Source organism: Eublepharis macularius, chromosome 6 (assembly GCF_028583425.1).
Source record: "Eublepharis macularius isolate TG4126 chromosome 6, MPM_Emac_v1.0, whole genome shotgun sequence".
Classification (NCBI taxonomy): Eukaryota; Metazoa; Chordata; class Lepidosauria; order Squamata; family Eublepharidae; genus Eublepharis; species Eublepharis macularius.
The window spans coordinates 40,360,191-40,386,457 of NC_072795.1; the positions used below are offsets into that span (position 1 = coordinate 40,360,191).

At 43.6% G+C, this 26,267-nt stretch overlaps 1 protein-coding gene across 1 annotated transcript in view; it reads left to right on the forward strand.

The window, feature by feature from the left end:
• SLC9A9 (solute carrier family 9 member A9) overlaps positions 1-26,267 on the forward strand; it is a 417,613-nt gene that overhangs the window by 224,431 nt on the left and 166,915 nt on the right. Inside the window, exons 10-12 of the mRNA XM_054983875.1 lie at positions 6,368-6,481; positions 11,726-11,837; positions 20,946-21,099. Coding sequence (XP_054839850.1) covers positions 6,368-6,481; positions 11,726-11,837; positions 20,946-21,099 — 380 coding nt within the window. The remainder of the gene's footprint in view (positions 1-6,367; positions 6,482-11,725; positions 11,838-20,945; positions 21,100-26,267) is intronic.

Here is a 26,267-nt window from a genome sequence, read left to right on the forward strand (position 1 = left end):
CTTGCTAAGGCAAACGGCTAGCAAAATCAAAATGGCGATTCTCGAATGCCGAAAGAATGCCGAAAGAATCCCGAAACGTTTCGGGTTTTTCTTTCGGCAATCCCGAAACGTTTCGGCATTCCCCGAAACGTTTCGGGATTCTTGAAGAATGCCGAAACACTTTTGTTTCGGCATTCTTTCGGCATTCAGAATGCCGAAACGCACATCCCTAGTCCAGAACTGATACTTAGTCAAGGGGGCTCCATCCTCATGACGGAATAATAACCCCCCGTCATCTCCCCGAAGCACAATGTATTGCTTCAGAGCAGAGACCGGGCACAAACCAGTGTCTGCACAAGGCCCTAGCTGAATCACAGACCCCCGCTGTAACTGATCAGTCTTGGAGTGCCTAATTCTTAAGGTGACCTTGTCTCCAACAAACTTTACATCAGAAGCCACTAAGGCCTTCCCAGAGCCATCCCTAATGGAGGTGGCTACCAATTCGCTTATCCTCAGGGCCCCAAAAAAGGCTGTGAGTGCAGCTGCATGAAAGAGAGCCGCCTCATACCCTGAGCAGCACACTGAACTCCATACTACACTAAGACCACTTAAGATGTCTGGGGACATGGGCTCCCTAACGTCCCGTGATCTGACTGCCTCCCTAGACCAACCCTCTAACATTTTCTTGAGGCGGAAATCCCCCGTGGCCTCTGAAAATCCGTGGGCTTTGCTAGCAAATGCTAACGCAGCTAGCTGTCCCCTGATGGACTTTACAGCCAAGCCCCTCACCTTACGATGCACACAAAACTGCATAAGGTGCGTCACAGGGATCGGCCATACCTGTCGCAGTCCCTGCTCGGTCCTAAACCCCACAAACTGCCTCACCGCACGATCATAGGACCTCTGTGTGCTGGGGGCAATGGCTAGCTGGATGGCCCTGGAGGCTTCAACCTTCCAAGCTGCCAGAGCTCCTGTGGCATCGGGGCAGGCATCAGGTCGGCCTCCGGGGCAAGCCGATGAAATCGCTCCATCTGCAGGCGAGACAGAGCATCGGCCACCCCATTATCCAACCCAGGGACATGTTTGGCCAGGAACAGAATATTCAACTTCAAGCATTGAAGGGTAAAAGCTCGGACGAGCCTCATAACCCTCCGAGACTTGGAAGTGAGTGAGTTCACCACATGAACCACTGCCAAATTGTCACACCAAAAGTGCACGGTGTGATTGGCAAGGGCCCGTCCCCATAGGACTACCGCAACTAATATAGGGAAAAATTCGAGGAAGGTAAGGTCCCGACTGAGACCCTGTTCCACCCAATCAGCAGGCCACTGCTCAGCACACCAGTGCCCACGGAAAAACACCCCAAATCCCAGGGACCCCGAGGCATCAGAGTGTACCTGCAACTCCGCCTCCAGGATGAGGTTATCTCTCCAGAAAGAGACTCCATTAAATGCATGTAAAAATTCCTCCCAAACGAGAAGGTCCTCCCTAATCCCGGCATCCATCCTGAGCCTATGATGGGGAAGCCTTAACTTGCCCATGGCGTCACAAAGCCGCCGCAAAAAAGCCCGGCCAGGTGCCACCACTCTACAAGCAAAGTTTAAGTGGCCTACAAGCTGCTGTAACTCATGCAGCGATACCCTATGCTGCACCTTAAATGAGGCTAGCCGCAACCTGAGGTCGGCTAGCTTTTCCAGCGGCAGTCTGGAGGTTTGATGGACGGTGTCCATTTCAATGCCCAGAAAGGTGAGGGCCGTGGCAGGGCCCTCAGTTTTCTCATGAGCCAAGGGGACCCCCAGACGTGCCGCCAGATTGATAAAGCCCTCCAAGAGCCTGGCACATTGGCCGGTTCCGGGGGGCCCACAAAAAAGATAATCATCTAAATAGTGGACGGTGTCCCAACAGCGAAGCCGTTGACACAGCGCCCACTCCAGGAAAGAGCTGAAACGTTCAAAGACCGCACAAGAAATCGAGCACCCCCATGGGTAATGCTCTGTCCATGTAGAATCGGCCTTCAAAGGAAAAACCTAACAGCTCAAAATCCTTAGGATGGACCGGGAGAAGGCGAAAGGCGGACTTAATGTCGCATTTGGCCAACTCAGCTCCCGGCCCACAACGCCTGACCAACTTGACTGCCTGATCAAAGGACGTGTACCTCACAGAACAAAGGTGGTCAGGAATAGCATCGTTGACGGATCCTCCCCTAGGGTACGAAAGGTGGTGAATCAGGCGGAACTCGCCTGCCGCTTTTTTAGGCACCACACCCAAGGGGGAGACCCGCAAACATGGGACTGGGGGGGGCCACAAATGGGCCCAGTACACGGCCCTCAGCGCATTCTTTGGCAATTTTGTCCCTTACGATCCCTTCCATGCCAGCCACTGACCTAAGATTGGCTGCCATGAAAGAGGTCCTGGGACCCCGAAACGGAATCCTGAAACCAAACTTAAACCCCTCTAACAAGAACGCTGCATCCTCCCGCTTGGGATAAATATCCAAGAGGAACTTAATTTCATTCAGTCTTATTGGGCTGGGGCCCTTTTCCAGCCTGATGCTGGGCATTACCTCCGGCCCCGCCGCCACGCTTATTCCAACCTCCCTTATATCGCCTAGGGCAGTAATTAAAGGAGTGGGACCCACCACAGGTTGGGCATTCATGCCGGTATTTGCACGGTTTCCATGTGCATGTTCCCTGATTCGCAAACTCCCAGCACAACAGCCGTGCTTGAACCGGCTGACCCACGGGCCCGCGGGAACTGGGAGCATTGGATAACCGCTGCACTAAATGGCCGCTATCCGAGCGATCAGTGACATTGGCTTTAGCCGGGGCCATCACCTGAAGCCACAGCTGCTGCAGGATCTTGTCCCAAGGCAAGTCAGGGCTCATGGCTGCACGCATCCTAAACTCTTCGTCGTACTGCATCCAAGCAGCACCGACGAAGCCAGTGTACCCCTTGTATATAATATCAAGGTACTGGAAAAGAGCGGCCGCCCTCCATGGCTGAGCCCGCACAATGACACCTGCGTAGATAAGGAACCCGGGTAGCCAATTGGTCCAGGTCCGATCTACCCTGCGCCTTTTCATCCGCTCTTTATCCCTATCATCCAAATCCTCCTTGTCTTTCTTTTCTAACTCCCTGTAGAGAAGGGAGAAGACATCCACAAACTCCCCCCGCAAAATCTTGTCCCTAGTACCCTGAGTAAGATGGTCACCCAAGGGGAGGGCAGTGTCTCCAAACGGAAGCGCCCGATAGGGCACCAGGCCATAGGGGGTCATGGTGAAAGTAGAGCCCACTGGGGGGGCATAGTTGGGCCAAGCAGTGGATGTACCAGGCAGGGACTGGCCCTCAAGACCCTGCCACCCTGGCATGAACTGCCTTTCAAAACCCTGCCTGCCCGCAGGCTGCCCATATTGACTTCCAAAAACCTGATTACCCCACGTCGGTACAGACCCAAACTCAACCTGACCAAGTGCTGGGCCGTGCCGCATGCCCTGATATGCCATTGGACTTGAGGACATGTGGGCAGGGTCCAGAATCCGGGGACCCCAGGGCCACCCCTCACCATGTTGTGTAGGTGCAAACTTACCATCCCACACTGGGTCAACCGCAACAGCTACGGGTTCAGAGTCAGCCATCCAGCCGGGCTCCACACTCGAGGGTTCAATGCCTAATGCTCCCTCCTTGTGTTGGGTCTCAACAGCCTCTGCAGAAACAGAAGGCCCCTCAAGGGCAGAAAGTCGTCTGAGTACCTCAGATTGAAAGGCAGCCGCTGACAACCGCCTGACTGGCCTAGTAGGCTTTGCTGAGCCTCCTGCCCCCGGACCCCCAGATTGCTCCAGTGCTGCATTCATGGCATGAGCCCCTGCAGCCCGTGATTGCTCTAGGGCAGCAATCCGGCTAAGAATGGCCTGGCGATTAGCACTCTCCTCCTCGTCAGAAGACGACACAGCAGGGGGAGGCCTTTTGGGTGGGGGCTTTTTAGCTGGCTGCTTCCCTTTTGAAGGTCCAGACCCCTTTTTTGGCGGCATAGTTATATATGTAATCTGCAAAATTAAAAATATCAAGTGTTAAAGTCAGTATACAGCTGGGGCTAAGAGGCCACCCACTGAGCTTATGGCAGCAGTGAGATTTGAACCAGAGAAGTGCTGATTTGCAGCCCAACCACTTAACCACTAGGCTACAGCAGCTACAAGAGCTTGAGCTGCAGTACTGTCAAGCGTTGCCGAGAGCTTGGGCTGCAGTACTGTCAATGTTGCCAATCTCTGCCCAGCAACCGAGCCACTGAAAGTAAAATGGCTGACAATCTCTGCTTGGCAACAGAGCCACAGAAATTAAAATGACTGGCAATCTCTGCCCAGTGACAGAGCCAATGAACTGAACCACCCGCCCCCTATGGGCAAACCAAAACCAGTGCAAGAAGCCACTGACAAACCTGATTGGCTCCTATAGGGCAAAACTTCCCCTACAACAGGGGGGAAATGGCACCACAGCCAAATAGATGAAAGAAAAAAGGGGGGGCGGTGAAGGGTGTGTGTGTGTGTGGTAATAAAACCCCACTAGGCAAAGAGAGGCACCCACCAACCTGACACCAGGTTAGACAAGCACCCACCAGTGCTATGAAAGCCCCACCGCCCTTGAGATGGCCGTTCAACCGCCTAAACGGCGCACCACCCCCACTCCGAAATTGTGGCCGTTAACACACAGCAAGGAGCCTGGCGCTCCCTGCTCCGTTTCCCCGCTGCTACCGCCACCCGCAACCCAACCGCAGGCAGCCCGTTGGGCCGAAGGTTGCCTGACTCGGCGCTGCTTGATGCAGCCCAGTGCGGCCGTGCGCTGCTCAGCGCGACTTGGCCGCCCTTCGCAGCCTGGTGCGGCCGTGCGCTGCTCAGCGCAACTCCGTCCTCTGAGCCGCGGCTGCACGGAGGCAGGAGCAGCACCGCTCGACTACCGGCCCTTTTGGAGAGCCGCGGCTGGCCTCAGCGCCGCTATGCTCCGCTCCGCTCCGCTCGTCCCTTCTGCTCCGCTCGTCCACGGCCCGTCGGAGGAGGGAAAAAACCCTCCACTGCAGCCGAGCACGAGGAGGCGAGTGCTAAGCAGAGGGCGAGGCTGCGCGAAGCTATGCGCCAAGCCCCGCCCCCTCCCAAGAGGCCCTACGAGGCCGGGGAAACTGCCGCTTATTCTGCCGCGGCGGCAAATGCGGCCCCCGGCCTCAAGCCTTTGGCTGCCGGCCGGGAGGGGCCGAATTCCTTATGTCTATTTGTTTTTATTTGGGCCTGTAATTTTACCAGCCTAGCAGCTCAAGAAAATATTTTTTAAAAAACCTTATTAAGTTAATTGACTTTTGAGCAACCCCCCAAAACCTATTGATTTATAGGTTTGTCTCACAGGGAAGAAAGTCTTTCTCTTGAAATAATTAGGTTATTTTCATACTTGATAAAATGTTGGAATGACATTGTAAATGAATTGGGGTGCGGGTAAAAATAAGGTGACTGTATTATATGGTCCTTAATTATTGTTCTGAAACATTTTAAATTACACTTTACACTGAAAAAATAACCCTATTATCTTTATTCTATCTCCAGTCTAATAATGAAAGTGCAGATATATGTTCCAGATTTGGCAGTTACTTATTCTGATCTTAAATTTGAGGAAAGGATCCTAGTAATGATCCATAAAAGTTGGCTTTAGGGCTTTTTTATGCCACTCTTTGTGTCTGTTTTCTTCATTTGCGTTTAATATGTAAATAAGTGAATGCTGTCTTTGTTGATCTCAGAGAATCTTTCAATGCCATCGATAGTGATAAACTTTAGGGAAAGCTTGCATACACCAACGTAGAAGGCCAATTTTAATTTTAAAAAACTTGGAAATACCAAGTTAGATGGTATGTTGATACCAATTTGAAGGGTTTTAACTAATGATATCCCTGCACCTGTGAGTAAAAAGGGGGATTACATTCTCACTGCTTTCCTTTTCGGTTCAGCAGTGATTTCCCACCCACCCCTCTTAGCTGCAATACTAAATTGTCTGCCATGTCTGATATGTCTTTCATATACTCAAGTCAGAAAGCATAGCTGTACTGAGAACCTTTCCATTTCTCACAATACCTTAATTCAAATAAGATTGAGCAAGGCTGGCTAACTGGTGGCCATTTTCATCCTCTTAGTGAACAGGCCAAAAGCATCTCAGATTTTTCCTCAGTGGCTTACAACTTCGAATACCGATACTTGAGTGTGCTTAAATCCAGGTATTCTGACTCAGTGTTTTATGGATCAAGTTGGGAATGACTCATTTAACCTAATGTTTGTTCTCCCGAAATGATATTTCTTGTTGAACCTGCTAATGACAATCCCCAACTATAATAATTACTCTTCCATCTCTTTCATTTTAGATGTTCGAGTTCATGAACTTTTTGGCAGAGAATGTTATCTTCTGCTACATGGGATTAGCACTGTTTACTTTTCAAAATCACATCTTCAATGCACTGTTTATATTTGGCGCAATTGTATCCTTTGTTTTAAGCATCAGGTATACTGTCTGAAAATATATATACTGCAAGGCTGAATTTATTTACTGATATGATATAGTCATGACTTACATTGTGTAATCCACCTTGGATCTCAGTGAGAAAGTGAGAAAGACAGGCTATAAATAACATAAATTTAAAAATAAATAAAAATATTGTTTATTCATAAATTGTGGATATAGGCCAGGATCCTCCTCTTCGTGCTGAACATGTTCTGCTCTTTTTCCTAAGCCTTTCCTCCTTGCTGCGTTCCTTATCAGTATTCCTTCCCCTGCAATGCTGGTATTTGCTTCAGAGAAAAAACTTTATAGCAACTTAATGGCAGTGGCAATTGAGATACATTTTATTTATTATATTAACTTATTTATTAGCCACTTCTGCAAAAAAAGATGCTTGAATATCTACGAAATGTTAGGAGGAGATTAGAGTTTCATTAGGGTACTCCATCCTCATATGCTATATTCATACCCCCATATCCTAAAAAAGAGTAACATATATACATATAAAGAAAATGTTTCATTTTATCCACTGACAGGCCCTATCATGCAAATATGTGGTGATCTGTTCCTAAACTGCTAAATACGAAATTTAAGATCTATTCTCCAAAACTCTGTAAAAATAATGTAGTCTACAGAGCTTAAGGGTAGCCTGCATTATGTAACTGCCATATATCGTGCAAGCAGTATTCCAACTACAATATTTACAGCAACAACTACCTGAGTACTAACCCACTGAAAACCACCTCTGACTATTATACTTGCTGGATGCAGAGTCACTGTTCTTCATCTCTATGGTGAAATCTTTTGCATTGGAAAATAGAGTGAAAGCCAATCCAGTTTTATGCATGAATTAACTATTTTTTATTCATTGAGATAGAGAATATGCTGCTTATCCAGAGACTCATTTGAGGTGGCTTACAAAGTAAAACAAAATCATAAAAACAACTATCAAAATTACCAATATCAAACAACCTATACATTTTATCCTACCCTTCCGCCAAGGAGTTCAGAGTAGTGTACAAAGTTATCTTTATCTATTGTCCTTGCTACAACCCTGAAAAGAAAGTAAAGCTGAAAGACAATGACTGGGCCACGGTTACCGAGCAAACGTCCTGGCTGATAAAGATCTGAACCCTCTTTCTCCCAGGTCCTCATCCAATACTCTCAGGGCTGCTAAAAGCCACCATAAGTCCCCAGGCAAAAATTCTACTTCACCTGGAATCCTGATCTAAAACAAATATAATAACAAAACAAATCACTTGGCTTCTGTTACAGTGAATAGGATAATAATCATTCATTGGGTAGGAAACGTTTATGGAAAAGGGACAGGAGGATTATTAAATAATAGATTTCACTTAACATAATTTTACATAGTGCGCATTGCAATGAGATATGGTGTCAAACAATCATACCAACCATCAGCAGTAAGGAGAATCAGGAATAGACATGGGCACGAACAGGGAAAAAAACCAAACAAGCTGTTCGTTGTTTGTTGCCATCCTCGAACAACGAACAACGAACAGTAACAAACATGACCCTGTTCACAAACATGTTCGTTGTTGTATTGTCGAAGGCTTTTACGGCCGGAGAACGATGGTTGTTGTGGGTTTTCCGGGCTGTATTGCCGTGGACTTGGCATTGTCGTTCCTGACGTTTCGCCGGCAGCTGTGGCTGGCATCTTCAGCTGAAGATGCCAGCCACAGCTGCTGGCGAAACGTCAGGAACGACAATGCCAAGTCCACGGCAATACAGCCCGGAAAATCCACAACAACCAATGTTCGTTGTTCATTGTTCGTGGCCCTTTAAAGGTCCCTTTAAACTATCAGGTGGCAGGGGGGATTCCCCCCTGCCGCCTGCCAGCTGATAGTTTAAAGGGCCCTTTCCTGCCATGTGCAAGGAGCAGAGCCCTTTAAACACCCCACAAACTGACCTTCCCAATGTCCAATATCCACCAAATTTGCAGGGGACATAGTCCTCACAGTTCTCCGAAGACCCCCCAAGTTTCAGAGAGATTGTGCCCCGGGAAAGGCATGATGCATGGGTCTCCCCCTTTTTTGTCATTTTCTCTTCACAGTAGCAAAAACGGGAGTCTCTGCTGGAAGTACTTTGAAGGGTTAAAGCCAGAAGGAAAGCCAGAAGGAGTTCAGACAAAGTTCAGTCCCTGCCTCCGGTTTCCAAGGGAATTGATTGCAGGTGCCAGTTTGTCTGGCTTGATGAATGGCTGACGAAAGCAACTAACAGGCTTGCAACGACCACTTGTTCATTTAGAATGGGGCCTCATGAACGGCTTGTTCACGAACAGACGAACGGGCTGTTCGTGGGTTTTTTCATTCATAATGCTGTTCGTGCCCATGTCTAATCAGGATGGAAGTCTCCCCAGTCAAGGGACCTAGCCAGAACACTGGTATGCACTGTTAGTTAAATATAGTTGAGACTCAAGTTACCTGGGAATAAGTCCCATTGAATTAAGTGAGACATCAGTACTAAACTGCCAAAATGCTTCAAAATTATTTCTACCAACCCCAAACAAAAAGAATATAGCTCACAACAACATGAGGATGCTTAAAGGGGGAAAATAAAATTGAGGAGATGTGAAAAGTCAGTTTTATAGCCCAGGGAGAGGAGGCAGGTGAGCCTGCACCTGCACTAACTTTAGAAAGTGATTCTAGTCCCTGAGTGCTGAAATCCAACTAGCTCCAGGTCTCTCTGTTTCCATTCCATCCCCTCCTTTCCTACTGCTGTTTCCTTAAAGAGGAAAAAAGCAAGCAGGAGACCAGGGGCAGCCACAGATTCGGCAACTGAAATTACCCTGGAAATAACTTCCAGAGTGGTCCAATCCATGCTCCTGATCAGGTTGAAGGTACAGATCCTTAGAGGATCAGAATACATAACTTACTAGATCTTTTGGGAGCCATCCTAAGCAGGTATCTTCAGAAGTATGTCCCATTTCAATCAATGGGGCTTAACCCCAGTTTTCTGTTTCCCTTGCATATGATCTTTTTAGAATATGAGCTTATAATATTAATGAATTGCAATGTATCAAAGCTCCATAGCACAACTGCATTTTTTCTTTTTTAACTATAAATATTGAAAAATGGATGTTGCTTCCCCTTGGGTTTTTTTTTCTTGATATGAAATAAGTGAATTTTCTGTTAGCAAGATAACTGTGAGGTCTTCCAGTCTCCACCCAAAATACTCCCTCTGTCTCTCTGACCAGGAAATGGGAGATTGTCTTGGAAGATTCTGTTGACTTTGTATGGGCCTCTAGTCTTATGGTGGGAGTGTTTGGGCCAATCATCTCTAATAAGTGGGTTTTCTCATGCCAAATATTGTTGTTCCAGCACCTCACACAGAGAAAATAGCAGAACCTGTTCCGAATGATACAGACCTCAACAACATCCTTGCCCCAAAGCTTGACTTTTAGCACTCCAAAGAACGGTGTGATCTAGCTCTTTCCACAGTATTGGAACTACCATTACAGAATATAAGAAAATCACAAGGCAGAAACATACTGAGGAGGTGTGACAACTGTTTTTTGTCTATATGTTACTCAAAACCTCACAAGAGATACTTGTTCTCCTCTCCTTGCATACACAGCATGGCTCAAGCTTTTAGAGTAAGAAAGTAGGTCTCTACTCATCTACTAGATGAGTTGAAGTCTTGAAGGAAACCTACTACCAGCAGGATATCTGTATACGGTTAAGAACTGTATTTGGGGTGTGTGTTTTTTCTTTTGCCTGCAGTGTTCTTATTTTTATCTAAAATGGCTATGAACACAACTTTGGCATTAGATGCAGAGGGATAATGAAAAAACCAACACCATTTTCTGAGCCCTGAAAAAAAATCAAAAAGGGAGAAAAAAGGAAGTTGAGAATACGAGACAGAGACAATATGCATTGTGCAGAAATGAGACAGGAGGCATGTCCCAGAGTACATTTATCTTTTCTGAATCTACTATTTGAGGAAATAATACTGTTGGCATCTGAACAATTTATAGTTAAAGGTTTGTGGAAATATTGAGGGAGCCGTCATCTCTGATAAAGATGGAACATGAATCCAGAGAGGTTGAAATGGGGAGAGAAGGCCTAGAACTGAACAGCTTCCTTTGCTGTGAGCATGGTAGTGGGTTTAAGTCAACTATGTATAAATATATAAAATTATGTTACATTATATTATACATTAAAATATCAATATATCTATTATCAGTATATCTAATTATCAACATGGCCAACTCTAAGGATACTTAAATCTAGAGACTGAAGCCATGAACAGACAAGACATGCACACCTGAAAAAAGCCCCAGGTTTGCAGAAAAAATCTGAAATCTAAGAAAAAGAGGGTTAGCCCCCTCACCCAAACTCAGAAGTAGCACCTGTACCTTTAAGAAAAGGATGCTATCTGCAGTGGCTATTGTGTGGATTGCTAAGCAATTTCTATTGTGTTTCCAGCCATCAAGCCTTGCTTTTTGTCAGTAAAAGGCAGTTGAGGAAGAAGGGTCTTTTCCAGGGCTGTTTTGGACTTTGAAGGGGACTCATCAGGGCCAGGCCTGACATCTATCACCAGGCAACTTGATACCATGCAACATGCATGACTTACCCAAGACTAGCTGCTTGCTGCTGTTCAACAGCAGCCCCTCCAACAGCCAGTGTGTGTGGTGATTACAGTTTCAGACTAGGATCTGGGAGACCCAAGTTTGAATCCTCCCTCTTCCACACTGTGTGAATTTGGGCCAGTTACACCACATCTACCTCACAGAGTTCTTATTAGTGTGGGAAGGGGGATATAGGGATAAGTGAGGTGCCCCCTGCAAGTCTTTGAAGGTCCCCACCACACAACTGAGGTCAGTGGCTGGCAACACACACTGGGCGTAGCCCAGCAATCAGTACTGCACAACTCACCCACAGCATTTCCAGGTAGAGGCTGCCAGGATGAGGGAAGTGGGGAAAACTGAAGACAGAGGGCAGATAATTGGCTGGTAGGTAGAAAGGAGAGTACAAAGCAGGAAAAGAAGACAGGTTTCAGGGATGGGGAAGAGAAAACAGTGGAGGAGGGAAAGATGAGATGATTCCAGCAAGTCCTTGAAGGTTCTCCACTTGAGATATATAAAGGCTAGTTTTGTTTCTAATTCATAATTACATGGCAGATCTTTCTTTTTGAACATGTTGGTTTGTTATCTGTTGGTTCATCCCTTATTTTCCTCAGTTTCTTTACTTAAATGATATAGGTGGCAATTTTCATAGCGAGAGCTTGCAACATATATCCACTTTCCTTCATTCTCAACTTGGGCCGAAAACAAAAGATTCCCTGGAATTTTCAGCATATGATGATGTTTTCAGGTAAGCTGATTGCTTCTGTCACTGTGTCAGTTGTGTAAGAGAGAATAATGAAAAACATAATTTTCATGAAAAGAGATTGGAGGCAAGAGGATGCTAACATTCTGTACTGGACAACTATATGTCAGCTATACCATGATCCACTAACCTCACTAGAAAGATTTATTATCTCGTCAGCTGCTTTGCTGCTTCTCCTCTGATGATGCATAGTAATGATTTAATCATTTTAATCACCAAAGTCCAGCCTGCCCATTATGCAAGTTTATGAAGTAGATTTGCAAGCAGTGGAGGGAAACTAATTCTGCTCTATCCTAAGTCGTACTCTCCTGTTTTAGACTGGCTACCTCACCTCTGCAGTACTGTCACCTCTGCTGTTCTGAGAATGCCTCACCCATTTTCAGAATGTACCCCCCTCATCATATAATGTTGTCACCTTTGTTTGCTTTGGTGGAACTACAGCCCATTTATGGAACTCTCCTTGGTGATGACAGTCATTGCTTGAAAACGGATGTATGGGTACATGCATTAGCCCATACCCTATTTGGAAGATTTTTCACCACACCTGAAAAGGCAAAAATGTATATGAATCTCTGCTTGGAACTAGGGTTACCATTCCCCCACCAGGGGTGGGGATCCCCTCCTCCCACCCTTCCACCCCGCATGCCCACTTACTTGGCAGGTGGGGGTGTGCTCCCCCAGGGTGCACCACCCCGAGTGGCAGTATGCGCCCCCCAAGTGTTGGCACCCCCAAGCAGTGGCACCCCATCGAGCAGCGCCACATGCCTCCAAGCCACGCTACACACCCTGACCCACACCACATGCTCCTGTACCCACAGTGGGCACATTTGGGGAAGAATCATGCCCCACAGGGCCCAATCCAGCCTGTGGTGAATCCAGGAGCGCTCCTGTCCAGCCTCTGGCCCCCATGTGATGATGTCACTTTTGGAAGTGATATCATCACGTGCAGGGGGGGAAATGCTGAGTGGCAAGGTAAGTGCCAGGCTCCCAATCTCCTATCAGGGGAGTAAAGGGACCTGGCAAACCCCCCGGGTTGGGCTCCAGGGGACCTGGCAACCCTACTTGGAACACTCGTGTCGTGTTTTACTTTGACTGCATCTCACACCACCACCATGCAAAATTGTTGTTAGTTACATGTCTGAACCAGGGCATAAATTACACTGGCATGATATAGGGAAGATTAACAAGGATGAAATATAAGGGAAATATTATCAGGTTAGAGTGCTAAATTTCTGTTTACTTTGGTACCTCAATGGTTGCGTTCCCAGTTTACTGATAAGCTGACATGGTGCATCTGCGCTATCTAAACTTTCATTTTAAGACAGCTCCTAGAGAGGAGACAAATTGGGGTTTATTTTATGGTTCTTTTATTTTTATTGGTTCTTTATTTTGTGGACCTTTTTCTGAGTGTGAATCCTCTACTTACTCTTTTCCTTCCTTTTACATACATGGAAATGTTGTGAAGCTTGCTGAGCCCCAAATCTCACAAAGGGGAATTCAGTTTATTTACACATACCATCAGCCTAAGTGATGTTGCAACCAATATATAGCACCCTTGTCTGTGCATATTATATCCCAATAGGACTTTAAGCCTATGTCTGAACTGGCATTTTTGCCTGCATCAGTTACTTTTTTTCTATATGCTTTGGCTGCACGAAGGTTTTAAGGCATGGGTGCCATCAACTGCACATGGAGGAGCAATATCATTATAGGAGTGTCCATGGCATATTGTTACCTTCCATGAATACTAAGGAAAAATGAGCTATATAACCATTTGATTTTTATCTCTGGTTGCAGTCATTCAGCTTTCTTACTTAACAGCAATACAAGATGGGGGGGAAACTCCTGCACTCATATATCAAACGTCAGTTAGTTGTGCTCAGATGATCCAGGATTTCAAACTAGAGTTATTAGCTGATTTGCTAAACAGTTTGTACTTGTGGCTTGCTGTGTCCTCTGAATTCACAAAAAAAACCCAACAACACCATTTTGTTGAGTAGCACTACTCAATATGGCCACCTGGCTATAGAGAAAGCTTATAGGAAAAATGTCTTTCCTGTTAGGAGATGGGAGAGAGACAAGAAACAGAAAAAACAGGGATTATATTTATTTATTTATTTATATTTGGTAGATGAACCAGAATTGTTGCTTGGTATGTGGTTTTCACATGCCATGCTTTGCCTTGATGTCTGAATACATTCACAATCTGAAATTGCCTTGAGATTGTAAAGTAAATCCCAAAAATGAATGACTATGGATATCAGTTACACATCAAATTTATAAAGTTATTACCCCTTTCTTAAAGGAAGATTTCGATATAAATTATTATTACCCTCTGAAGGGCAAGGTTTGGGTCCAGCAACACCTGAGATACCAGCTAGATTTCCAGGGTGTGAGCTATCGAGAATCAGCACTCCCGTTATCACACCCAACTCCCGGCCATTTTTTAGCTGCTGCAATATTTTTCCCAGTCAGCATTCAGAGTATTATTCTGCACTATGAAAGAACCAACTTATGGTATTCCACATGCAGCTGCATTATACTGGTTGAAGAAACAAATCCGCTGTACCTTATCCCTCTCATTGGAGTGATGAGGGGGCTTATATAAAATTCATAAATATCTATAAAGAGTTCTTAGCATCTTACTTGAATTATTGATTTAATTTAGAAGCCTTGCTCATTACACTGGTTTGCAATTTGCATTGTGTTTTGTAGAAAATGATAATGCAAAAAAAGAGTTTTATATGGGCAAAGTGTATTTATTTCTTTTGTACTTCCAGGCCCCGAGAGAGGGTGCTTTTGTAAATATGACATACCACCGGCTCATGCTTTGCTTACTTATTACCACCCTATGGGGATCCTTTAATAAATGGATCTGGCTTTGCTACCACTGTTACCATTTTGTTGTTTTATTTAGCCTCTGTAGGTGTATAACTTTACTTTAGTTATTACTTTGCAACTACAATTCCATATTATCATTTAAAAGCTATGGTTTGTAGGCACCTGAGGTCTAAAACATTTAACATTTCTTTTACAAGAATTGATTATTTTTGCAATTGGAAAAATTTGGTCACTGCACAGGGCTGATTCTGAACAAAGGTTTAAGTCAATTTTGCTCCAAACATTCATATGGGAAAGATAGAAGGCTAGATTTAAAGTTTGCATGTTGATGTCAAACATAATTTTTTTTTATTTAAGGCCCTTGAAAAGATGGGGCTGTGGCTTAAAGACCTTTCCTAACAGGGTTCTGGTACCTACCGCAGCAGTGTGGGATACAGCCATAGAGCAGCAACTGCTGTATGAGATAGTGTGAAGTGGGCCCTTAATGTAGAGCAACCACATTTTTTACTTCACCACTTTGCCACACATTTTGCCAGCTGGGTGGTAAAATACTCAGGATGAGGGATGTAACCATACTGCCTTTGTGTTGGTGAACTCACCCTGGTGTGATTTGATTGTGACCATGGGATCTTTATTGATTCTCATTGATCTAGGCATGCACAGAATGATATGGGCATTTATTTAGATATTGACCAGTGAGGGGGGACCTGATAGGACTTGTGGGGGGCATCTCATTTTCCCCTTCTCTACCACCTACTCTTTTCCTTCTCTGTCCCCCAGTGGCCTCTCCCGCTTTCCCTTCTTCCTTCTCTCCTTCTCACCCACCTCTGTCTGGCTCCCTCTCTTCACTTTTCCCCTCCTCTCCCCGGCAGCCTCTCTCCTGTGGTCCAATTGAATGGTGGGAAACCTGAAAGGACTTCACTTTTCCCTGTACCCCCTTCCCCACACTATTTCCACTTTTCCTCCTCCTAGCAGCCTCCATACCACTAAACAACTTACCTTTTATCTATCCCCATCTTCACCAATATTACTTATTTTTTAATATATATACTGCCTTTCTTCACAATGGGGACCTAAAGCAGCTTACATCATTCTCCTTGCCTCCATATCTCTCACAATAACCCTGAAAGGTAGCTTAGGCTGAGAGCATGTTACTGGATCAAAGTCACCCAGTAAGATTCCACAGCAGAGTGGTGATTTTAACCTGGGTCTCCCAGATCCTACTCTGACCACTACACTACAGCGGCTTTTGTGGAGGGTAATGTTGAATGGTAACAAGCAACAAGGACTAGGTCGATCATGCAAGACATGTGGTATCAAGTCACCTGGTGGTTGCTTCTGGGCCTGGCCCCAATGAGTAGGGTTGCCAGATAACCATACCCTCCTGGAGAGAGCTGGCATTCACTGACCCCAATGCAATGACATCCTTTCTGGATGTCATCATGCTTTGATTGGGAGTACTGCTGTACTTCATGGCCCGTTTGGGGCCAAAATAAGCAAACCTCTTGGAATTTGTCCACCCCTGGCAGACACCTGGGAACCCCAAGTCCTCCCTCAAAGCCAGAGCAGTACTAGAAAAGGTCCTGCCCCATCCCCCTACCTTTTACTGACAGAAATCAAGCCTGGAATTCTGGCTAAACTGTTATGGTTGCCTAGCAACAGCCACTGGCAGCAACTGATTCTTAAAACCACAAGTGCTCCTTTTATCATTTTGGAGTTTTAACACACACAGATTTCAGATTTTTCTGCAAACCTGGGGCATTTTTCAGGCATGTAGGATGATCTGTCTTGTCCATTCATGGCCCAAATCTCTGGATTTAAGTACTCTCAGAACAAGGTCCCTTGGCTATTAGTATATAGGATACTACACTTTTCTTCCCAGTGGGGACCCAAAGCAACACCAACTTTTGTTCTCCCAGCCTCTGTTGTAAAACAACAATTTTGTGAGGTAAGTTACCCTGAGAGATAATGACTGACCAAAGTCAACCAATGAACTTCCATGGCAGAGTAGGGAATCACAACTGGGTTTCCCAGATGCTATTCTAGCACTTTAACCACTATTTCACACTGATAGAGTGTTGAGATGATAGGATGGACTACACTTCTTTATATATAAGAGACCTCTTTTGAATGTTCCTCATGTAAAAAGAAAACTCCCTAATTGGTCCTCTTGTCAGCCCCATCACATGCAGAGCATCTTCTTCACAAGTAGACCCATACACATGTTTCAGGGTAATTATTTGGGATAATTTCAATCTGTTGTATACATGGGTCACTTTCCAGCACAATATCCTTAGAAAGATGTTCCAGAGAAAGATGGTCTTAAATAAGAAAATCTTTATTCCCCTAACAGCATATGAGGCTAGGAAGATGAAATGAAAGAGAAAGCAAAAGTATAAAACAGCATTACAATCCAGCCCAACAATCTTAGTTATGCTGCCGTTGGTCGCTGCCTAATCAGTGTGTCTATGGGAATAGGGTTTCCAGGTCTCCTTACCCTCCCAGTGGGTGGGGGGACTTGGTACTTACCTGGTGGCAACTTCTTTGCTCACACAAAATGCCCAGGCTCTCCCTGCAGCTGCAATGATATCACTTCCAGAAGTGATGTCATTGCACCTGGTGGTGGGCATGCTCACACCCTTCCCATGGGCCAATTTGGACCCCTGTGAAGACTGGGAGCATGCCTGCCACCAGGCACAATGATGTCATTTAATGAAATGACATCATTGCCGCTGGTGGAAGCATACCTGCTGCGCACTAGCTCGGGAGGTTTCCTGCCTTCCGGGCCCATTCCCTGGACCTTTTCCCCACACCAGCCAGGTGATTGGTGCCTGGGGACCTGGCAGCCTCATGTGGGAATCAAAGGGAAATAAAAGGGAGAAAGAAAAATCATATGTTTGCTTATCCTGAAGAGAAGAGCCTGATGCCATGTGCTCTGGAGCAGAGGAAGGAAAAGCTAAGCAGGGTGAAAGTAGGTCCAAAACTGAAACCAATTATGGAATTGTGGATCCTGTGGTGAACAAAAGTTCAGGAGCAAGAGGGAGTTCATTGATTTTAGCAAGGATGGAAGACGGCCCAGGAGTAGAACCAACTACCAAGAAGGAAGCTTGGGTACAAAGCCAACTAAAAAGTTGGGGGCAGCTGACGTACCCTGTTTTTGATGTTTATAGGCGTCTGAGGTACCCTGTTTGTAGGTTTTGAGGTTTATAGGCAGCTGAGGTACCCCGTTTATAGGTTTTGAAGTTACTAGACTTCAGTGGGGAACTCTAGACTCAGGTGGGGCAGGGTTTAGGACATGCAGCAGGATTGGATCAGTGGCTCAAGGTCTTGTTTCCTATTGGTGTGTTTGAATTTTGAGTGGGAGTTAAAGTGGAATCCCAAATATGGCCATGCTAGGTTGGATGATTTGGGTGACAATGGGATAAATTAGGAGGGGTGATTATGTTACCTGAATGGTGTATCAGCTCGTGCTGGTTCAACTAAACCTGAGCAACATCTGGATGACATTCCCTGAGTTTATGATTGAATTATTAATGCGGGCTGTATTGTGGAAAGAGCTCTGCCGTCTCAGTTTATTGTCCAACAAACTTGAGCCAATTAGTCATGGCCATGGGTGTGAGGAAGCTCTGGAGGCCTTAGATAAAAGTCCTTTAATCCTTGGGCTTCTTGGAGCATTCCAGCACTTGTGCTACTTCCATGTGAGAGTGTCCAATAGATTTCCATCCTGTTTCAGGGCCTCAGCTTTGGTATCAAACTGGATATTTTACCCAGGCTTCTGACAGCCATCTAAGTTCATCTTTTGGGGTTAACCAATGCAGAGGTCTTGTGGGTAGGTGGCCTTGTAGGCAACAGAAATACAAAACAGAATCAGAAATCATGTTTTGTTTAACTTTTGCTGTGCTGATTTCTATTTGGAGGATTTTGTTAATGTAACACTTTAAAATGTGACAGGTCACCTCTACCACCTGCAGTTTGACATGGTACAGTCCATTCTACCTACATTCACTACCACCTCATTCTACTGGCTGTGTAGATATCATGCTCCCCTTGTAGGTTCTGGTGACACACACAGTATGGCATTGTGAATGCTGAAGCCATGGTCCGAGTGAATGAGGATCAGCGTTTAACATGCCTAAAGTTACTTTCACAGCACCCTATATAAAGTAATGCACACAAAGTTAGACACATGATCTCAGCATTCATGCAACCAATTTACATACCTTTTGTAACTAGATATCAACAGAGATGGACTCAAAGCTACTGCTGTCATGTGACAGTAGGGTCCTTGAAAATAGACCCAAGACTGCCATCCTAAACAACTTGGAAATAAATGCAACAGAAATCTTTGAATGAATTATGAACCGGGGCATTATTAATAAGATTCTACTTATAATGAGTCAAATGCCAGAACATGAAAGACTTGCAGGCATCATGAAATCTATTTTAATAGTTTTTTTTTAAGAAAACCTTGTGGCTAAGCAAAATAGATTCCCCCCCTACAATGTTGTAAAGTTTATTGCACACAAGTTAAATGGATGGTGTAAATAAAATGCAATTCTCCTATGAGAAAACATAAAAATACTAAAAAGGAAACAGTTTGTCATGGTTTCTTCTTTCCCCCTAAAGAGCTACAACCATAGATTTCTGAAATGTGTGCATAAAGTAAATACTGGCCCTTCGGTATCAAATCGCTGTTGTTTCCATTGTACACTGAAAATTTCAATAATAAGTCCACAAGGCATTAATTTTTCATAACAATATTCTTTTATGTAAAGGCACTCCACAACGTGGATGAGTAAACATCGCACAAATGTTTGAATTCATGTGATTTTTGAGAAGATATAATAGGTCCTGTTTCCAGTGAGCTTTCAAGGTCACCTTTCATAGTACTTTACATCACAGCTGTTTGGCCTCCAACTTCTTAAGAGAGAGGATCAAAAGATATGAAGTCATATGATACAATACCAGTGGCAACTTGGAAATAATGTTCTTGGGCTTTCAGGATGTCATAAGCACCAATCTGGGGTTGAAGGCTGTGATCCTTTTATATGTCAAGGTTCCATATTATCTTGAGGCATTCAGACTTAAGTTGTTTGCTGCTTCCCATTAAGCTGCGTAAATGATATAAAACTTTCCCTATAGAGATATAGAGTGTGTCTACAGTGCATATATGATTTGTTTTTGTGGGGTACCTTATGTTGGTTGACTAGTATGGGAAACCAGCTGCTGGACCAGAACAATTTTTTCATGTGATCTAATATGACTCTGCACACATATTCTTAAACTGGTAACAACCACTTCTTGCCCCCCCCAAGGAATCCTGGGAATTATATTCATGTCAGATAGGCTTGAGTTCTCTAATGGAATTCTCGCACCAACAGTAAATTACAATTCTCCGTGTTCTGTGGAGAAAGCCATGATAGATAAACCAATATTTAAAAAACCAATTACATTTTGTAAAGAAGATGTATCCTAATTAATGCCAGAGTTCTCTCCCATGAAAGAAGATGCTCCTGAAAGGATGCACCAAGCATCCTCTGTATTTAAATTATAAGATCACAGATGTAGCCAGTATGAAATCAGTTTATGATAGGTTAGGCTGAGAGAAACAGCGATTGGCCCAGAATCACCCAGCAAGCTTCCATGGCAGAACAGGGATTCTGAACCCGATACTCTACCCACTACACTACACTGGCTTTCATCAAAGGTTTGCATCTCTTATGAGCTATCAGATGTAAGTGGTCGCACTTTGTTCTCCTTGATTTCCAAAAGGTGAAACTGCTTAAATTCTAAATTCTAAACATGATCAGTTCCCATGCACCTAACCCCATGTAGAGCAGGGCTGTGTTTCCCATTGCTGCTCACTGCATTTACAACTCATTCTTGCTTTGGCCATTGTAATCTAAATAGGGTTGCTAGCCTCCGGGTGGAGCCTGGAACATCTCCTAGAACTGATCTCCAGAATACAGAGATATTTTATTTGAAGTATATGAATTTTAAACAATGTATTTTATCTTGTTACACTTTGATTTATTATGTATAGCTGGTCTAAGGACTGTTACAATAAATACCTACTTGCCAGAATACAGAGATCAGTTTCCTTGAAGAAAATGGCTGCTTTGGAGGGTGCACTCTACGGCATTGTACTAGGGATGCACTCTTCCCTCCAGTATAAAATATGGGTGGAAACTTTTTCTTGCTCTTTGAGTTTTCACATCTTCTTTGTTCTTTTCCCTCTTCTGTCCTCCTCAGGTTTACGTGGTGCAATAGCGTTTGCTCTGGCAATACGGGACACAGAATCACAGCCTAAGCAAATGATGTTTACAACTACCTTACTCATTGTGTTCTTCACAGTCTGGGTATTTGGAGGGGGCACCACACCAATGCTTACATGGCTCCAAATCAGGTTAGTGTCATCAGATAGAATCAAAAGAAATTGCTTTTGTTCACCCACTAAGTTTATTGCATGTTTTCCTCATATAGGCCCTTTGTTGCAGTTTATGAAGCTTCCTTTGGGCTCCTATAATGATTTTGAGCACACTTTTTAGTCTTACTGTTCACTTTGCCAGTGGAATTTCCTGGAAGGATTATGCTGCTGGGTTAAAATCTTTACTATGGACATTCTTGCTCAGGTGTTAAACAGAAGGTAGCTGCTGATAAGCTATATTTATTCAAACTTTGCCCTTGCCTAATTAATCAAAAAATCTGGCATGAGGCATAAGTTTCAACTTAAATTGATCCTGACTGTCTCCTTGATGTACATCAATGGCTTGGCTTGATCAGTTATACCACTTTTGAGAAATAGGTCAAAGAAACAAAGCATTTCCTTCCAACTTGTCAGGAAGTGTTTCATTCAAATCGTTATCAGAGATACTATTCATGTTGTTTATTGCATATTCCTCCTGGAAGCATTAACTGACAAATTACTATGACTAATTGGTTGATTTACTAACTGTAAATTTAAAATGTGGCTTCGTGTCGGGGTTTAATTGTTGCTGTCTTTTTTGAAGTGTTTCTTGGTGCTAATAACATCATACTATTAATTTAAATTCAAATTTGTAAATCATTTCAACACATCTTTTCAGGATGACTTTTCCGATGACAAATGATTTGCCTTTGTTATTTAGCCAAATGAAATCAAGCTTTGTAAAATAAAATATTGCCTGACCTGAGCTATTGTAATATATCAAAATGTTTTATGCAGGAGTACTGGTACGTAGCTGTCTTCTTCCATCAGAGTAGTTTAATGAAGCAGTTAAGATCATCTATGATGATCTGGGAAGTCACTAGTCCAAATGTGAGCTCACCCACAAGCACTGGATAGCTATGACACCTGACTTTTTTTGATTTAAACACTTAAATGGCACTACAGGCATTTTTAAATTCAAAAATAACATAATATTTTATTTAACATAGAGAGGAAAGGCCAGGTGAAATCAGGGGTGGAACATTTCTGAGGTAACTCAATATAGATAACTCTAGGGTAAAATCAGTACAAGCACAGACTTTAGTTCTTATGTTTCAGACTAATGAGATTTTCTTAAGCTCTTCACAGTTACTTAAATCTTTATATTGAGAGGCTTTTGTTCCAGTGTTTTCCCAAACACTCTAATACACTTTCGTTGAGTATTCTCTTACTCTTTTTCGTTTCTAGAAGGCTGATACCCTCTTTCCAATACCCAACCCCTTCTCTTGAAACACCAGGATACATCTTCAATTTTTAACTGACTCTTAAGGTCTCCAAAGGCAGTTTCTAACCACACCAGACCAGGGATCTCTTCACTCTTCAGAGCTAACTCCGTTTGACTGGATAGGGAAATTCTACTCTCACTAGATCTATCCTCTTTCTTTAGTCCACTTCCCTTGCCAACTTTTTTCCAGTTCTCTTATCAGTGTTAAACTGCTCAGTTAGGACTCAGCTGTTCACACTTGATTCTTCTCAACTCTGGCTGAAAACAGACCCTCTTCTTTCCAGCTCATGCTACCCAATCAGATTCCTTGGAGTGGTCTGTCACTCAAGGGTCTCTGTTTCTGTGAAGAATTAACCCTTAACAGTTCTTCAGCTGTTTGTACAGTACTTCTAAGCTTTTAAAAAGTGCAGTGCATCAGAGTATTCTTAGGCAAACTACTATCTGTAGACTTTTGCTCTTCATCTATAATTATATTGTCTACCTAGAATGTATTATGTACCATCAAGTCACTTCCAACATAGTGACTCTATGAATTAAAGACCTCCAAAATGTCCTCTCATTAACAGCCTTTCTCAGATGTTGCAAACTGAAGACCATGGCTTCCTTTATCAAGTCAATCCATCTCATTTTGAATCTTCTTCTTTATGTCTACCTTGCAGGGCATTTTGTAAGAAGTACTGAGTTAATGTGCATGCCAAGTATATTGCTTTAAGTATTTCTAAGTATTACTGTGAAATAGTATAGCTGCAGTATTTATTTTTATGGAACATTTCTATGATGCCTCTCCAAGCAGCTCATAACAATAAAAAGAAATCATAACAGTAAAAACATAACAGAACAATTCAAATCAATAATAATTAAAAACATACCACTGAAAAACCACCACTAAACATAGTCAAAGCATAAAAGCATATAAAACAGAGCAATCTAATATAATATTAATAAAACCATCCTTGGTTAGAAGCAGACCATAAAACAGCTATAAATGATGGGAAACCTTAATTAAAAGCCTGGATAAAGAAAAATGTTTTGGTCTGGCACCTAAAGGAAAAGAAAGTTGATGCCAGGTGAGCTTCAAGGGGGAGGGCATTCTAAAGGACAGGCCCTGTCTCTTGTCACCACTAGAGATGAGCACGAACTAAAATACAAACCAAAATTCATAATGAACCAGGCTGGTTTGTGTTTTGCGAACCAGCGGTTCATCAGATCCCAGTTCTGCCGAACCACCATGAACTTTAGGCTGGTTCATTTGGTTCATTTTTTGGTTCATCACTGCAGACAGCCTGGTGCCAATCAATCAGTTTCCTAGGCAACAGGGGATGGACTTCCTGCAGACCTGCTGGCCCGGAAGTGACCTTCTGCTGACCCAGAAGTGATTTTCTGACCTGAATGTGCCGTTTTCACGAACCAAACAAACCAGTTCACAAACCGGGGGCAGGTTCATGAAAGTTTGTGGTTCGTGAAATTTGACATGGTTCGTTGTTTTTTCTGGTTTGTGCCCATCTCTAGTCACCATCCACCTGACATCTGCAAGCACAGAGAGCTGAAATTGGAAAGAGGATCTCAACTGGTAGGCTGAAAATATGAGGGAGGTGGTCTTTCAGGTATCCTGTGCCTGGGCCATTTAGGACCCTGAAGGTAAGAACCAGCACTACAAATTGTGCCCGAAAATATGTTTGCAGCATTACTAACTGCAACAACTTCTTCCAGAGATTATTCAAACAAGTGCAAAAGTAGTCCTGAACACATTGCTATTGACAGAATCTGCTGAGATCTGCAGGGTGTTGACCAGTATACTACTTTAAGCTGTAAGAAGGGATCAGGGCCACTTGGCAGGAGAGTCATTTAGCCTGGGCCTCATGTTGCCATTTTCGCACTGGTAATGAGGGATCTCACACTGCCATTTCCCTTTCCACTGCCATTCAGCTGAGCAGCAGGAGAAAAATCACAGTGAAATGGGGGGTGACTGCCAGTATCCCAGTGCACTTAAATCACTTCCAGCAGGACTGGCACAGGAGTGGGGGGCTCACCAGCTACAAGTTGACATTACGTCTGGTCATGCCAGAAGTGATATAAGTGGATTGCTGGCAACATAAATGACATCACTGGCAAGCCTCCCCCCGCCCCTTTGTCAGTTGGCAGCCTTATGCTGGCAAACCTATCTAGGACACCAGCTTACAATGGGCCTCAGATATAGACCCTTGTTAATTTTTTTAGCATTTGCTAAATTTTTGCACCTTGTTTTTATGCATATCATATGTTGTCATTTTTATTTTTATTATGGCTAGGGGCTTCAAAAGCTGGAAGTGGCCCCAACCTTTCTGGACTCCTGAGACGACCTGAAAATCGAAGTAGTATCTCCTTTAAAGCCCATCATGGCTCATATCCAATAAGTTCCTTTATCCTCTTTCAGCCTGACTATGCCTCATCTGAGGTGGCCTGATGTCTTCCAGAGCTTCTTTTGCCTAAGCATCTATCTTCTGCCAACATGGCCCTTTATTTTCCTTATGCCTCCCTTGATCCTTCTCCACAGCTTTGTTTCTAGCTAAAGAATTACTTAGTTTTGAAAGAGCCCCTTTGCTGACTAAGACCTAAAAACTTGGATCAATGGCTCAGGTGGTTGCCTAACACTAACTGCCAGTCTTGCAAATATGTGAGTATGCAGGCTATAGTTTGGCCAGAAAGGATCCAGGTCATCTGCCGCAATTAGAAGCACTACTGTAACGCACTGCAGTAGGTCATATCAGGAAACATTTGAGGTTACTGTGGCCTGGCCAGCATTGCAAACATTTCAGGGAACTGATGCCTTAGATATTTTGTGAACCAAGACAAATATATGGTGATAGAATTCAGTGGAAAGCCACCGCCATTTTTAAAAAAAACTTGGAGGAGGTACAGAAATTTTCATAGTTCAGGTTCTGAACTACATAGTGATACTGAAGGGACTAATGATAATGAAGTCTCTGTTCCTTTACCTGAGGCTTGTTTAAAGAGGCATGTGAAGTCTCTCAGTAGCATGGTTTTTATTGAGATTTGGAGGGCTGACAAAATCCAGTGCTCAACAGTACCTGATACTTCTCAGAAGTTTATTAAATTCTTGAACAATATGTTCACAAAGTCACAGAGATATGAATTCTAAGAGAGCATTTTCCCTCTGCCAGGTGGCAAAAATTCACCATGTGGGGTTCATCGAACAGAGAGAAAATTCTAAATATGCATTGCAATCTACAATACAGATCAGTAAATCAATATAGGTCAGGTTGCCTCATAGATACAATACCTGTGAGCAATAACACATGGACAGACATCCATAATATTGTATGCAGTACTTTTTGAGCTGTTTCTGAAGTTTGTTTCTAATTTTTAAAAAATAGTACCTAACAGGATGTGTGCCCATCTACAATTAGAGCACAGCTTCCATAAGGAATTAAATTAACTAGGTGTTTATAACCTGATCAAAGCTCAATTTCACATCTCCTTTGAATGCAATGGGACATGGAGAAGTGATTGCAATTAGGATCTGGTTTTTTAAAGTATATTATTATAGTCACTGATGCTGTTTAAGTCTAGTGGCTCCTCAGCAGGATGAGGAGGAAGATGCTATGATTACTCCAGAGAAATGCTCTTCTGTATACATCTCGAGTGACTGACTGTTATTTATATATAGTATCAACATTTGGATGAAAGAAATTATATTTTATTTGATTTTGTTTATTCCTAATTGCAAAAGCACAGATGTTCAATAAGAAACTGAATATAAGATTTGACTGAATATTTATAAGAATTCTGTATAACCCTGATGGCATATTTTCTATTTCTGTGCTGAATTCGCTTCAGTAGATGGGACAGCTTTAAAGAGCAAGCAATCACATTTTAACTTCCC